The following is a 15,802-nucleotide window of genomic DNA, read 5'->3' as shown; positions in this document are numbered from 1 at the left end:
AATTTTCTTAAACAGTAGAAAATGTTTAGATGAGTTGAAATCCAATAAAATGTTTGTTAAATATTGAAATCTCGTTAAATAAATTATGTCAATGTACCAATGACACTCATAGAAGTGTTTTTACGTTGAATACAGATATAAAAATTTACACTTTATATTTTATTATATATAGTCCGCAAGATATTTATTATTCAGTAACGCATACTTGTACACTAACTATATATGCGTTAACGCAGTACATACGTAATAGAACAGGGGAACTGTTTTTTTATATAACAGGGGCAAACGGGCAGGAAGCTCACCTGATGTTAAGTGATACCGCCGCCCATGGACGCTCTCAATGCCAGAGGACTCGCGAGTGCGTTGCCGGCCTTTAAACAATGTCTCATTATGCTTCCGTTTAGTCCCAAATACGACCGCACAGCGCTGACAGTTTTTACCATATTTTTTATCATTTGTCCTAAGATAGCTGGAATATTTAATGAAATATTTCTTACCGAGTATAGCTTAATATGGTTGGTCAGAATAGTCATAATATTTATTTTGTACCTAACGGTTCAACCACAATCAACGCAAACGCGCCATTATTGTATCTTTGTTATAAACCAGAAAGTTTGGGGAACAATATCACAAGCTATATAATTCTAAGGAATCGCTCTATAATAACAAATGATATTGATACATAACTAATATAATTTTTAAATATTTTAACAATTCCATTCATTTATATGTTTCCTAATATTAATATTTACATGTTAACAATATTATATCTGTATTAATATATCGTTAAAAATAGGAATGTTTTATTCGAACACCATAAGATTCTTAATGAAGAATATTTAGCCAAAAACTTTTTTTCCTGGCTTCTATCATTTTCTATGTAAAGAATTATCATATGTACAAGTTGGAAAAGCATTTGTAAGTTAGGATAAGATTCGGAAGGACTTGGAGTGAAATGTAACTTTTCTATCTCAAAATCGAATGCGATTTACACATAAGGGAGTCTAGATTCTGCATCTTCTCTTCTTCTTCTCTGCTCCAAGTTCCAAAACCACAGCAAATCCGCGGGAATCTTTATAAAGCGCAGAAAGGATTATCTGTCGCCTTGTTTTTATCGAAATGACGTTTATAATTAAGAGATTGTACAGGACAACAAATCCGTTTACAATAACATATTCTTTGTATTAGATTTCATTTTGATTTATGCTAGATATCTTAATTGTATGCTTCCAACAAGTACATACTTCACACTTGTGTTGCATTATCAACAGCCAAGTAATTATTTAAGTCACACGAATTTCTTTTCCTATGTCCACTTGTTCTTAAACTAGCACCAACTATGTTCGCTCGCACTCTATCCTTAAGAACTTCATTTTCAAGATTAATTTTAAGAGTCTTCTCTGCTCTTTGGGACACCAGTAACTGATTATGGATGTTGGGGGAACTCACACTGTTTCTGGGTATCGTAGCATGAGGTGTTCCAGGTGCTGGCGATGGCGCTGGTTCTTCCTCAAACCTCATCTTCACAGGACCGATATCCATATCACTCTTATTTAAACTGTAGTAGGTTCCTCCAAATATCTTTGTATTAAAGTTTTCATAATATGGAATAACGCCGTTGAGGGTGGAGAAAGGTCGTAAGTCACTCTCATATGGTAATCTTCTTGGTAATGTAACGTATCCTTTTGGGCTCATGAAGATGTTGGCAGCTTGTAATCGGCTGTACAATGCCGGGCTGATGCTTATGACGTCGTAGTTGGGTGATTTTGGACTCTGTCTGTCATGTGATGCAGAAGAAGAGCTCTGAGCGGTTGATCTAAGAGGTATTGAGAGTAGATCTGGTGGATATGTCTGTGGGTCCTTCGCTATTCGATCTATTAACAGCTCCTTATGTATTGGTAGTTCCTCGTGTCGGTGATTTTCTTCTATAGCTGTGAAAAAAAGAATTTGTCATCATCATGTATTTTTTAGCTATAAATGTGTGTGTGCTGTGGTTGTAATTAGCCCTGGCTCAGCTAGCTATATGGGCAGACGGTTCCACACCGCTGGTCATTCTGTCAGAGTTCAGATAGATTCCCCATTAGCTCCCCACCAGTTTAATATTATTAATAGTGTTAAACATAATTTCAAATTTATTGTTTTTAACAAATTAAATTATATAATTACTATTGAATTATAAGTTTAAAGCAATGAAGAAAAATATCTTACTGAGCTAATAAATTGTATTTAAAGAGATTTTAAGAAAACACGATACTTTTTAAGCGGAAACAATGTTAGCCTAGTTCGATCTGCGGCTGTGCACCAATGGTTTTTATAATGAGCGTTCAAAGAAGCCTTAGGCTTAAAAGATGACGGCTATCAAGCACTGAAGGCTGATTATCTATTTTCCTATTAAAACATATCACAAAACAGACACAAAATATGAAGACCAGTTTGGTAACGCCACTGGTTACTCGACCTATTTTATGTCCAATTATTCTTCGTATCTTTTTGAATATCACTGGAATGCCTTAATTTTAATAGTGAAATACGGAGGATGTCAAATTATACTCGACATTCTTTATAATTTATAGCTCGCTAACTATTTTCAATGAAACATTCTTAACACTGACGTGCTTTAGTCCATAAAATTTAATGAGGTTTGCGGTCCTTTGTACCGAAACCTGATTGAAGTAACAAAACAACAGGCGTTCCAAATTTACGGTACATCAAAGGGTTGGAATTAGTTTTGTCTGAAAAATTCTTTTGTTTTCATAAGTATGTTGTTGTGAAACGCGTGTCGATTGGCACTCCTATTTTGAGACACTTGATGATGGGGTTTTGAAAAACATTGAATTACGAATAAAGTGTGCCAAAATACTAATACTGAAAAACAAAAAAAAAAACAATATGTAAATAGTTTGGTCCCTGTGTACCTTTAACACTGGCAGAATTTCCTCGCTGTATTTAGTTAGTTTTTTTAATTAGCTGATTTATTATGGGTCAGACACCGCCCTCTTTTCAAAATGCCTCCAACTATAGGAAAAATACATTCATGATTCGAAGTGTACAGTACTAACCTACAACCAATATTCAACCCAGTTTGACATCGATCTTTTGAGTCTGTGAGACGCACACTCATATCCAGCTGTTTCCATTAGAATAGTTATAAATTTAAATCTTCTGCTTTTTCATACTTAATTTCAATGTGTTAATTGTTTCGTAGTTTTATACATACACAATTTTATTCTTCCTATGACCCTTAGATATTTATGGTTCATCTGTAGGTGGAGATTTGTTATTAGTACTGTTTTTATTTTATTGTAAGAATAATTTACATTCTGTTAAAATACAGGAAATCTTTCTAAAATGCAATAAATAAATAAATTTATGCTCGATACTTATTCGTTGTACGTGTTTGTTTTGATTTTCTTTTTTATAAATTTTTAATAATTTTATTATTACCTTATAGGTTAAGAAAATTGAAAATACTGTATTCTTATATTCTAAAGGATTAAATAAAAAATATTCATTAGATATATTAATAAATTATTAAAGGTATAGTGATAAAAAGAAGACTGACAAGACAATCAATCTCCACACACTCCACATCTATGAAATATCTCCACAGACGAAGAGAAAATTATTTTGGTCGAAACTCGGGATTGACTCCCTCCCTAATATGAGAACGGCATTCCATTTTCACATACGGAAATCATGGTTCTTGCAAGAACTTAGATCCTTATAATTTTGCACTTCGATTTGGAAACCAGCTCCAATACGCCTAGCTAAATGACCCATGCTGTCAGTTTTACCCATATATATATATTTATATAAATATATATATATTATATGCTTATATTTATCCCTTTTGTTTTCTGGGGTAAATGTAAAAAATCTCACCTATATATGGCAATTGTCTTTATTACTGAATAAAATTATATGAAAAGGGAAAAGTTTCTGGTGATTTCCATTTTTCGGGAAATTGCGAGGAAAAATGCCTATAAAGAACCGAGTAATTCCAAACTTATACCATTCAGAAAGTTTCATTACAAAAATCGCTTTGATAACGATTTCATTCTATTATCAAATTATTTTTGGAGGTAAATTGTTCGATATTAGAAGAATTATTTAAAAAGAATTATAAATTAAATTTATATTCTTTTGGATATCAATTATCAGAGGAGTATTAGAACCTCCTAGAATTCTCGTGTCAGATTGATCTAAGCAAACTTTTTCTTCTTCTCCTTCTACTTAAAGCTTAAATGGAATTATGGAATTTTACCTATATAACCCTACTTTATGAGTCTCTGAAAGATTATTACTTTCTCACATTCTTATGTTTTTTAGGTGACAATTTATTTAATATAAATATTAGTATTGTAATGATATTTATATGGCAAAACAATGCTTCAGTCAGCTCGTAATTATAGTGTAATGCCTAATATACAAGTATATTATAAATATTATTTACAATAGATCGGGCTGGTTGCTCCAATTACCTATACAGTACAATAAAGCGCAGTAAGAATTACAAATATAATTAATAGTTTTTTTATGCAGTTAATGATTTTTGAAAACATTATCAGTATTCTTACATTTTATTATTTTACAGTAAAAAAGCAGTGTCTCATACCTGAGGTAGTAGGTTCGAACCCCAGCGGTTTTAATATTCACTCATCGAATTAAAAGTCCAACCCAAAAAGACGCGGCGCGTGTCAGCTACATAAGGGTGATCATCTACTAGTGTATTAAAATGAGAAATTATCTTGAAACAGAATACACACAAACAAGGCTTAGACTTAAAAATCTTGTAGCGTCACTCTTTTAATGTAATAAATAAGTTATTTCGAGAACATAATCAAGAAACCAAATTGTTGGTTTGTTCTAATTATGAAATGATACGTTTGTATATGGTATAATTACGTCTATTTCGTTGTTAATAATTAAATTCCGAAACAATGGACTGATGGCGACGGTATGTTGCCTAAATTCTATTTTTACATTCAACTATTTATTTATATATACATTCTAAAACAAAATATAATACAAGAAAATATGACATCACAAATTTAACACACTTACACATACATGTGTATGTGTAAGTGTATCGATGTCGATTAAATTAGAACTTAAGCAATATATCAAAAGAAAAACAAAAGGAACTATATTCATTTGAATGGATCTTGGTATTTTATAACATTAGTATGTAGCTGCCCCCGCGAACTTCTTTCTCCTTAATGAGATTTTACTGAGCCTACCTGTTTAGTACATACCAACATGGAACATTTTGCTATGCTATCCCAGAGACTAGTCGGTTTACGGAATGAAATCTTTTTAGGTTGTTCTGTGAATTTATCTCTGTATAAACCTCAGAGTTCACAACATAAGTTTTTAATTTTGACAAAAAAATACAGGTTAATTGTAAAGCGTTGAAAATTCAGGGTTATATGTATTAACTAATGATGTATCATAATTTTTTTTCTAAAATTGAAAAAAAATATAGGGATGGATTACCTTTAACATTTAGGTGGATGAAAATCAGATGTTGTCTGATTGTCAGGCCTACCCAATATGCACACAAAATTTCATGAGAATCGGGAAAGCCGATTCAGAGGAGTTTAACCACATACATTTAGAGTTCATAGAAGTCGTTTTTCTAGACTTAACAATGTAATCGAGGCGCTGGAAAAGCGGAAAAACTTAAGCGAAAATTGTGATGGAGGTATAAATTTACATTATTCCAGGGTAATGTAGAATTTTTATGAAAAACCATCACAGTAGAAAAATACATAACTTTATTGTTATAGGTTACGTAAATATAGGTAGTATAGTAGGTATTATATTATGCGTGCCGCTTTATATAGACAATTTACTAAGGTAGTTTAATTTTTTGTTTTTTCTGTTAAAATTGTATTTAGACATAATGAATCTAGAACTAAATATTCGTAGATATAAATTCTGTTTGTTGATTGATATGATTATACTATTTTAATTTATAAACGCCTTAAATATTAGAATAATAAGTCTTTCCTCCAACTTCGGTTTTGTTTCTTAGAGAGAACAAGAATATTTGAGACTCTTTGAGGCCGAGGGGTTTAGCACAATGCAAGTTCACAATAAGTGGCGCTAATTAAAGGTTTGAGTTGGCGCTTGGTAGGTACTGGTGACCCCAGCTTCAGCAGGCTGGTGCTTTCCTCGCCCAATGAGTATCGCAATACACAATATGGCGAGAAAATGCTGCCAGCGCTAAAGGTATACTGCCACAAGGTTTTCATTTTCTTTTCATGAATTTTTAATTTATATTATTATAACTATATAATTTAAGAAAATAATAAAAATCCTTCATAGGTTAAGAAAATTGTAAATTTGATTGTTATGATTATAAATGTAAAATATTTAGAAAAAAGCTTTTCCGTGTAATCATAGATGTCTGAACAATATATTAACAATGAAAAAATAACTTTACACGATCAATAAAAAATAAATTAAATATAAATTAAGGGGCGTCCATAAATTATGTGAGGTGTTTTTTTTTAAATTTTCATACAAAATAAGTGAAATGTTGAGCAGGAAGTTGCACAAGGTCCTTTAGGGTCCTATTTATTTTTTCAATCAAAAAAATTATGCGTAATATTTGCCGTGACCCCCCCCTCTCTCCAACGTAAGATTATATGAGATTTGACTCGACCTCTTCTCCCCCTTAAACACCTCACTTAATTTATGGACGCCCCCTTACAACTACGAATTAATATTTTTCTACTGCTTCTAATTATACGAAACTATTGAATGTTTTACCTAAAACAGTATCGCTATCCAGTAGGGTCTTGTTCAATTCCGACATTTCTGTTGCTTGGCTGGTCAATGTCGCATCGTATTTCTTATTAGCTTTACAAACTATTTCACTTTTAACTAGTTTCTCAGGCTCAGATGCAACAGAGCCTTCTATAAGTACATCACCATTCGATGAACGTGTATCTGTTTTAATCAGTCTTTTCATTTCACTGCTATTTGATGTACAGTGGCAAAGAGTTATAACTGCCCCAAAAATTATTATTATCGCAGTGACACTCCCAACCATTATAGCAAAGGAGTCTGCTTCCATGCCAGCTATGGTTCCTGCTCCACTATACTTGGATAACACTAAAGTCAATGTCTTTTCATCTGCACCACCTGGGTTTTCTGCTACACACGTGTAATTTCCTCTGTCAGTATACCTAGCGTGGAGTATCGTTAGATTCACCCATCTTATTAGATCTAGCGTGTTGTCGGCGACTACATACCGGATTTCTCCAAACGACCTCAGCTCAATAGTTCTCCCATTAAATTTCCATATGACTTCTGGAGTAGGGTTACCGACAACTTTACAAATCAGAGTCACGTTTTCGTCATAACTTTTGAACGTGGAATCTGGCAAGGGCTCCAATATAGTAGGCCGACAGGCGAAGTTTGACGAATCTAATTCGTTCCAAAGTTTGGAGCGGATTGCAGCAGGTTCCGCACATGAAGTCGGGGGAGTATATAAATTGTGACTTATCACCCAATCCCGAAACGTTTGTAAATTACAATCACACCGCCAGGGATTATTATGTAAGTCTAGGCCGGACAAGTTCCTTAATGCCATTAAAGTTTCGGGTTTCATGTGGCTTAGATTGTTACCGTCGATTCTAAGAATCTTTAACTGCGGTAAGTTTACGAAGGCTTTTGTACCGATTCGAACGATTCTATTATTGCTCACTTCGACTTTCTGTAAGTATTTAAGGTTACGAAACAATCCGTCCTCCAATTTGTCTATTAAATTATTGTTTAAGTTTATCAATCTTAGTTTCTCGGTGCTCCGGAACGTGTCTGGATGAAGGTATCGTATTTTATTTTTAGATATATCTAACTCTATCATAATTGCTAATGTGGCGAATGCTGATTTATGTATAGATTCTAAGCTACAGTCTCTTAAGAAGAGTTTTTTTAGATTACTTAGGCCTACTCGTTTGAATGCTTCTTGGTGTAACTGGAGAAGATTATTATTGGAGAGATCTAATATTTGGATATCGCTACTCAGGTTGGCGGGCACGACTTTAAGGCTTGAGTTTGAGCAGATAGCGGCCTTATTGCCTGATTGCCACCGACAGTCACAAGGGCGCTGGCATTCTGTCGTAAAGTCAGTGACAGTCATGGAGATGGTGAGCGATATAAGGGATATCCTCAGCCATTTTTCCCAACATTTGTCAGCCATTTTGCTATGTTGGTCATTTCTTTGTGTCGATGCATTCCTGGTGAATGTTCTTCCTTCGTAGCATAAGGTATCTGGAACAAGGAAATGTAACCATTAATTTAAATTGAATGTGAAGTGTTTTAGGAGATTATTCGTTTTAGGAGGCAGAAAAACATTCACCTTGAAGATATAGCGTGTATTCAAAGTAGCATAGAGTACAGTTTGCACTCAAGATCAAGATAACACCCCAACGCTTGATGGAAAATCCATGGAAAACTAATATCAAGTATTCAAATCAAACGTATTTAAACCGCTCGATCTACGTTCTCAAAAAGCAAAAAATTACAGAACTGGGACTTGTTCGAAAGGAAGGTGATGAGATTAATGGAGCAATTTTTACAGAATAAGAATATTAGTTTGTATAAATTATTTATATAGATAGAATATGTAATTACTGATAAATATAATTTACTGAAAAACATAATAAGATTCTATTTTAATTTACATAAAAGTGCCTAACATAAAATGAATTTATTGGCTATTATATTATACCAAAATTTGCTAGCTTCATAATTTTTACACATTACCTAAGCATAATCTAATCTAAATTTATAAAAAAATTATATTTAGACAAAACAAATCAAATCACTTATTCAAATAGGTAACACAATGTACACTTATGAACGTCAATAAAGAAATAAATATTAAATACTTTTAATTATACATTTACTGCCAGTTCTCAAATCAAGTGCATAGAACGGAAAAGAAGAACTGGCAATAAACTCTCCATCGTTTTTTTAAATCGCCAAGTTTTTTGTTCAACTCAATCTTTGTAAGGAGCTGCAACCATGTTCTACATGACATCTTAAGTGGATATTAGTTAATTAATAATAATATAATAAATTATGCACAAGGCACGCCGTGATGTGCGCTTCCGAATCGGTACACTTTTACTAAAACATTATTTTATTTCTTCCCTGCGTCATCAATCATACCATATATCTATTTGACTGTGTAAAGTCAACGACTGAATGAATAGGTCGGCTCATTTAGGTTTTTACTTCTTAACGTAGATTTTGTAGTCAAATCTGAGCTTTTGAGTTTCAGTGCTGTTTCAAAAGCTAGCGCCTTTTTAAGCTTTTTACTAACAGATTAAGTTTCATTAGTAGTGACCTAATTTTTGAACTAATATTTTATTTAGATTTTGTCCTAATCGCCTCCGTAATACAATGTTATAATTATCAAAACTTTAATAATCTTAATATTGAAAATTTTATATTATTACTTAAAAAATAAATTACAGCATTTACACACAATATACATTTTTAACAATATCCGTAACATACATAGCAATAATAAGTATCATAAAATGTAAATATAAGATTAAAACAATTTTCAAAACTTTGGTATTTTGGCAGTGTACCTTTAATGCTGGCGGTATTTCCACGCTGTATTACGATACTTATTTTATATGTATTGTAAATGTGGAAAAACTTGACTGAAGACTCTGTTCTGAGCCAACTACTCAAATTGTACATGATATAAGTGATGATGTATGTGATAATTAAAAAATTATAAGTCGAGCACTGTGTTTCTGAATTATATCCGAACCAATTTGACTAATGGAAAAAATAACTAATATAAGCTACACAGATGCTGCAGGTAATACCATGGGTATTACATAACATCAATGAGTCTCCTACCCGTTTCTTGTTTTAGAAAAATAGTGAAATGGAGCAACTCGAGTTTAAAAAATGTATCGCCACAAAATATTTAATAACGTTTCACCTAGCTCAGTGTTTATAGATATACACTCGATATATTAATACTACGACTTATTAATATATCGCTTGACCTGTAAACCAATGAAATTGCATTTATCATATTATGGCCATAGATGTACAAGTGTCATTATATACTTAAAATAAGTCTGAAACTTTATTTCTCATGATATCAAATAATAAAAGCAAAGGAACGTGATGTTTTTATGGATATTTCACACACGAATGTTACCACACGCGATAACTCACACGAAATGTGTCGTTGGCCTTGATATTAACTGAAAGGATATCTAGTAGTCAAACTATATTAACATATAACTTATTATATTTAGGGCCTGTTTCACAATGTCCGGATAAGTTCCAAATAAGCTATTTGTTACTTATTGGTACGATAAATAGTATTTTTGCGTTGTCACGACTGTCAAATAGCGCTATACGTCATGAAATTCGAAGTATCTTATTTGGAACTTTTATCTTTCGAATAATTTATGTGTTGCATGGCTATTTGGCACTTTATCCATACATTGTGAAACAGGCCCTTAGTAAATAAAACGCTAATAAAGTTTCCTTTGGAGTTGAGACTCTTGATACATTGGGTTCAAGTGCACAGGCACTATTTAAAGATTTAAGTTGGTGTCTGGTAGATAGCACCTACCAGTCTCCCCAAGTCAACTTTCTCGCTGAATGAAAAAGTATCGGAATACAGCGAGGAATTGCCAGCATTATAGGTGAAACAAAATTAAATTTGTTTCAATTTTTTATTTATGATTTTTTATTATTACTACGTTAAGGTTAAGAATATTGTAAATATTTGTGATTTGCAAATAGACAGATAAAAAGATAATAACTATTTGTTTTACAAAATAATTCTAGAAATCCTAACTGCAAGGGATCCGACTGCCAGTCTAAATCCAAATGAATGCAACAAGCGTCCTTTGAGATAAGAGCTTACAAAGCCTATTTTGCGTCTATTTTAGTGGTTGACATCAGATAAGCCTTCTGCGTCCAAAAAAAAACAAGGGTTTTACATCCGTATCATCCGTATCACCTTCACATCCGTTGTTCCACAACTGAGCGTTTAGTATGGTAGGTTTTGCCGCATACCATCACTAAGTGGAACCAGCTACTCACTAAAGTATTTTTCATCTGCAGCAGGTACTTTGTCTTGTTACGTAGATTTTTAATATGCACATTTTTGTTAACATTAATTTATGGTAGTTTATTAAATTATGAATTTTGATTGTCCATAATTAGTGGACGTTTAATATAAAGTAATAAAAATCTATTAAAGATTCCTATATTAAGACCAACATTGTCAAATTTATTGAACACTGCCTCCGCATATTTCTTTTCCCCTTAGATATTTTTTTTTACTTAAGCTTTAGTACCTACATTCCAACATATAGAAAATTTTGCTACGCTACCCGAAAGCTCTTCGCTTTTCCGGAATAAAAACCTCAGTAGTAAATACTACTAAAAATTTTCTTTATCTTCAATCATTCCCTCCACTAAAATCTTCTTAAGAGTGCAAGAAATTAATAAGAATAACAATCAAACGAAGATGGCTGATCTTCGAGCTTTGGAACATATTTTGCGATTGATTTTTATTGATATAATTTTTTGCTTACGATTAGTCTGAGCGTAAAGCCGTTTCATTTTTTAAAAATATATTTAAGGCATATTGTCAAGATAATATTTTATGTCATCAAATAACACAATAAATTTCTTTCTATTAAATTATTTTACACATAACATCCATAAACTCATTAAGAAGCAGTTAATATATCAAAGATCAATATTTAATTAAACAGTGGGAATAGAGCAATTTCAATATATTCCAACAGAACATATATATTGCTCAAGTAATTGATATTTATCACTAAGACAGCACAGTCAATTCAAATTCCACAATATCCACACTAAAGCTAGGTTTCTAGGGTAACTGAAACATGAATTTATATGTACCAAAACCGCGAAGTATGGAGCCAGACAGGTACCCCAGGGAATTCCAGCTCACGTTATTAAAATGTCTTTATTATGTCAGCATTTCGCTGGTGGAATTTGGATGCCAGGTGTTAAATATAGTTTATATTAAAATAAGCTTTTAGATCTTAAATCAATCACCTTGATGACTGGAAATGCACGGTCCGTTTTACAAGTCATTTTCTATTGCGAACAAGCGAACTGTGGAATCGACTCCCGGTGAGATAGGTAGGTGGTCCCTGAGAGATTTGCGAGATGACGCATTCGTGAGCCCTCTGGCATTGTCCATGGGCGGCGGTATCACTTAACATCAGGTGGCCTGCCCGTTTGCCCCCTGTTCTATATAAAAAAGCTAAAGTGGACATAACATTTATGTTTACTATAATTGTCATATATTATAGAAAAGCTAGAAACATATACTGTGGATATAGCACTATACAAGATGTGTTTACTTTCATAAATAAATATTCAAAATGTTCATAGCAGATTATCGAAACATTTATACTTAATAAATTAATACAAAAGAACAATAATGACTTTGGAGCATTCCCGTAATTAATTGCAAAAGTTATAGCATTTAAATCGGCTCTTCGATAAATTATTGTGTAAATTGGATTCTCTTTTTATTGCAATTTGATAGCTTAATCAATTTTAGTGTTAACAGCTCTTAATGTGTGCGACCTTAGTTTGTAGTGTGGCCAATGAATTGTGTATTTTCATTGCTATATTACCTTCCTTATAATTAAAGATACTTAGAAGTTTGTTTCCGAAAATTTTACGACGGTTATGCCGATTTAACTTCCAAACTTCCAAATCTCGTTCGTAATCGGCGTTTAAAGGGACTTTTCCTAAAAGTAGACAATGTCGTTTTATGGCCAATAAACTGGATTTTTTTTACATATATCACTTTTATTGAGAGTGACTTTTGATAAAACGACTTCTGCGTTATCGTTATAGCGCAAACTATTTGAGAAATGTGTTGCATATATCCTATATATATAAACGTGAAAATTGTATATAATAAAAATACTTATGCAATTATTACCTACAGCCATATAGGCTGTTTACGCAAAATGTTGACAGTAAATTTTATTTTAATTTTTTTTCTCTAAAACCTTGTTCAGAAACCTACTATTTATATTATATAGATAGTGTATGTATTATAAGTTTAAAAGGGAAATGGAGGCAGGTCACATAAAAAGATAGTTGTATGGTCTGCATAAGAGCAGGCTAGAACAAGATAGAACATAATGGGCATAAATAGAAAGCCTATATCAGAAGAAGATGTCTCCCCAGAAGGGGAGATCTTCTAGATATATGACCTGCCGTTTCCTTGTTTATAAATAATAGATAATATGGGCGTTTTTTGTTATTATTTGTTACATGTAAATTTCTATTTCAAATCTAGGATTTACGATTTTACGAACGTACAGACGATCGTAGAAGCGGCGACGTTCGCTCGCGGTGTCTTTGATTAGATATATTTCAGCGGAAAGATTTTAGTCAAATTCTTCGTTGTAAATAAAACTTTAAGAAGTACGCCGCTGTAAGCTTATAATAACTTCATAAAATGCTATTGAAATTATGAATAACTTTATAGTTATTTTGTGATTAAAGCACGTCATTAGTACCTATATAAAAACCTAACATAAAATCCAATATTTCGTGTTTAATTTTGACCGCAGTTTCATTGAGATCTCCACGTCTAACCGCTAATTATAACATCATTTTGCACTTAACACTGTAGAGGGGAAATTTGAAAGGATTATTTTGATGTGAAAAATGATAATATGAATATTTTAGTCATACATGGTTCAACGACCTCGTCACTCGCTACCGCTTTCTGTCAGGGAAACCAATAAAGTAAAAATATCATTATTAAAATATGATATGAAGAAGGAGGAGAAGAAGATGATAAATTTAAAGTCTTTGTTTTCTATGGCAGTGTATCTTTAATTTTGCCAGGGAACAACACGTATTTACGTAGTAGAAAAAGTAAAAGTATGTAAGTGCGTGCTCCTATTTCAACATGCTTCCTGCTGATAGAGGTTGTAAATCTTTGTTTTTAATTTACTTTATTCTTCTACTCAAGATGTCATATGGAACATGGTGTAATGTTTGCAGTTCCTTATAAACGTTGTAAGGAAACTTGGCGATTAAAAACAGTGGCGGAGACTGTATTGCCAGTGCTTCTCGTTCATTCTACGCCCTTGATTTGAGAACTGGCAGTAAATGTAAATTTAAAATTAACTTGTTTTTTTGACGTTCATGAATGTAATTGTTTACGTATACGAATAAAGATATTTTCATTTCCTAATCTATTCCGATACTTATTCGTTCAGTAAGCATCATCTCTTGAGTCACTGGTACTACCTTTAAACTCAAAACTATTTGAACACACCTCACGGTATATATAAAAATTATTTAAACTTTTATGTATTGATATTAACAATTCTAAAATCTTGATAAACAATATCCGAAAAAAATTTAAATCAAACACACACCGTTAAAGAAATATCGTTCTCAATTTGCAGTATTTTGGGCTAAAACATATTCATTTGGGGGCGAGCAGAGGACAATACTGACATTCTATGCGGTGATTACCCCACTCGGTCCGAACAATGTGCCATTGTTAATTTCAGCCACGCTTTTAAGGTTTTTTCTGGTCAGGCATATGTAGCAATTATTGCGGAAAATTGACTTTTCGCTTTTATTATTTATGATGGTGTTAACAGTAGGGTTCATTTTTGAATTGATGGGTTTATCCATAAATTATTATATACTGCAAGGTCCATAATTGTATGCTTGTAATGTATACTTGGAAACATGATTCTCCATAGGACAATCATAGAGCCATGACAAAATCAACTGGTTGCTGATCTAATTTTACATATTAATTATTGTTATTGTTTTATTATATATCAGACACTCTTGTATTGTTTTTTTTATTACTCTTTAATGTATATTCTACGGTTTCGATGTTTGTAAATATGTGAGCAACGACTTTGTAATAAAAACCAGTAATGTGCATATCACACACTACTCTGGCTCTGAGACAGAAAATGGGCACCAAAACAAGAATCTTGTCGCTTCCCAGCTTTCAGTTGCAAGGAGCTGCAACCATTACACCATGTTCCACATGACATCTTAAGTAATAAATAATAATAAAATAAATTAAAAACAAAGATTTGTCCTCTATCAGCAGGAGACATGGTAAAATAGGAGCCCGCACTTACATACTCGTGAGAACAACACGCTTTGTAACTCATAGGAATTCTATATTGTCTTGTATTCTACGCGTGGTATTTTATTTACACACAGACACCCTTTGAGCGGTGTTGGCCAAGTGACTTGAGCTTGACTTTCATCACTGTATTTTACAATTCGAAATAACGAAAAAAGTAATCTCGAAATAGTTTTAGAAATTTGATTTAAAAACCGATCCAAACGATCTTTAGCACTCTTTGAGATACGTATTATCTATTTTTGAGGTGTTTGTTACGTGAAATAAATAACCACTATAAAATCTTATTCTATTTTGAGGTCAAGTCTTCAAATATATCTAGGAGCTTAGGGAAACTAGGTCGCTACTCTATAAATTGAATTTTGGTTTTATAACATTTTAGTTTCTAGTCAGATTGAAAAGTTTTGAAGCATGTTATCAATCCCTTACATTATAAAGTAAGATTGGAATATAGGCTTCTATACTCGTACGTATCGTAGTTCTCTTGTAAGCTGTATACTATGTTTTTACGACCTTTGTATTTAGACCGTTTTGACGTAAAAGCATCCAAAATTGGTCAAAAAATTTAAAGATACTTGCTTGTATATAGCGAGGGATAAAACA

General features: G+C 32.5%; 1 protein-coding gene across 1 annotated transcript in view; it reads right to left on the bottom strand.

Annotated features, from left to right (window-relative positions):
* Nucleotides 1–286: 286 nt before the first annotated feature.
* Nucleotides 287–15,802, bottom strand: part of LOC110996844 (leucine-rich repeat, immunoglobulin-like domain and transmembrane domain-containing protein 2) — a 90,791-nt gene continuing 75,275 nt past the window's right edge. Inside the window, exons 4-5 of the mRNA XM_022264712.2 lie at nt 6,778–8,283; nt 287–1,931 (exon numbers count right to left, since the gene is read on the bottom strand). Coding sequence (XP_022120404.1) covers nt 1,246–1,931; nt 6,778–8,212 — 2,121 coding nt within the window. The 5' untranslated portion in view covers nt 8,213–8,283 and the 3' untranslated portion in view covers nt 287–1,245. The remainder of the gene's footprint in view (nt 1,932–6,777; nt 8,284–15,802) is intronic.

The sequence above is a fragment of the Pieris rapae genome, chromosome 16, assembly GCF_905147795.1.
Source record: "Pieris rapae chromosome 16, ilPieRapa1.1, whole genome shotgun sequence".
In the NCBI taxonomy this organism is placed as follows: domain Eukaryota; kingdom Metazoa; phylum Arthropoda; class Insecta; order Lepidoptera; family Pieridae; genus Pieris; species Pieris rapae.
This window is presented reverse-complemented; position numbering and strand designations above follow the sequence as displayed.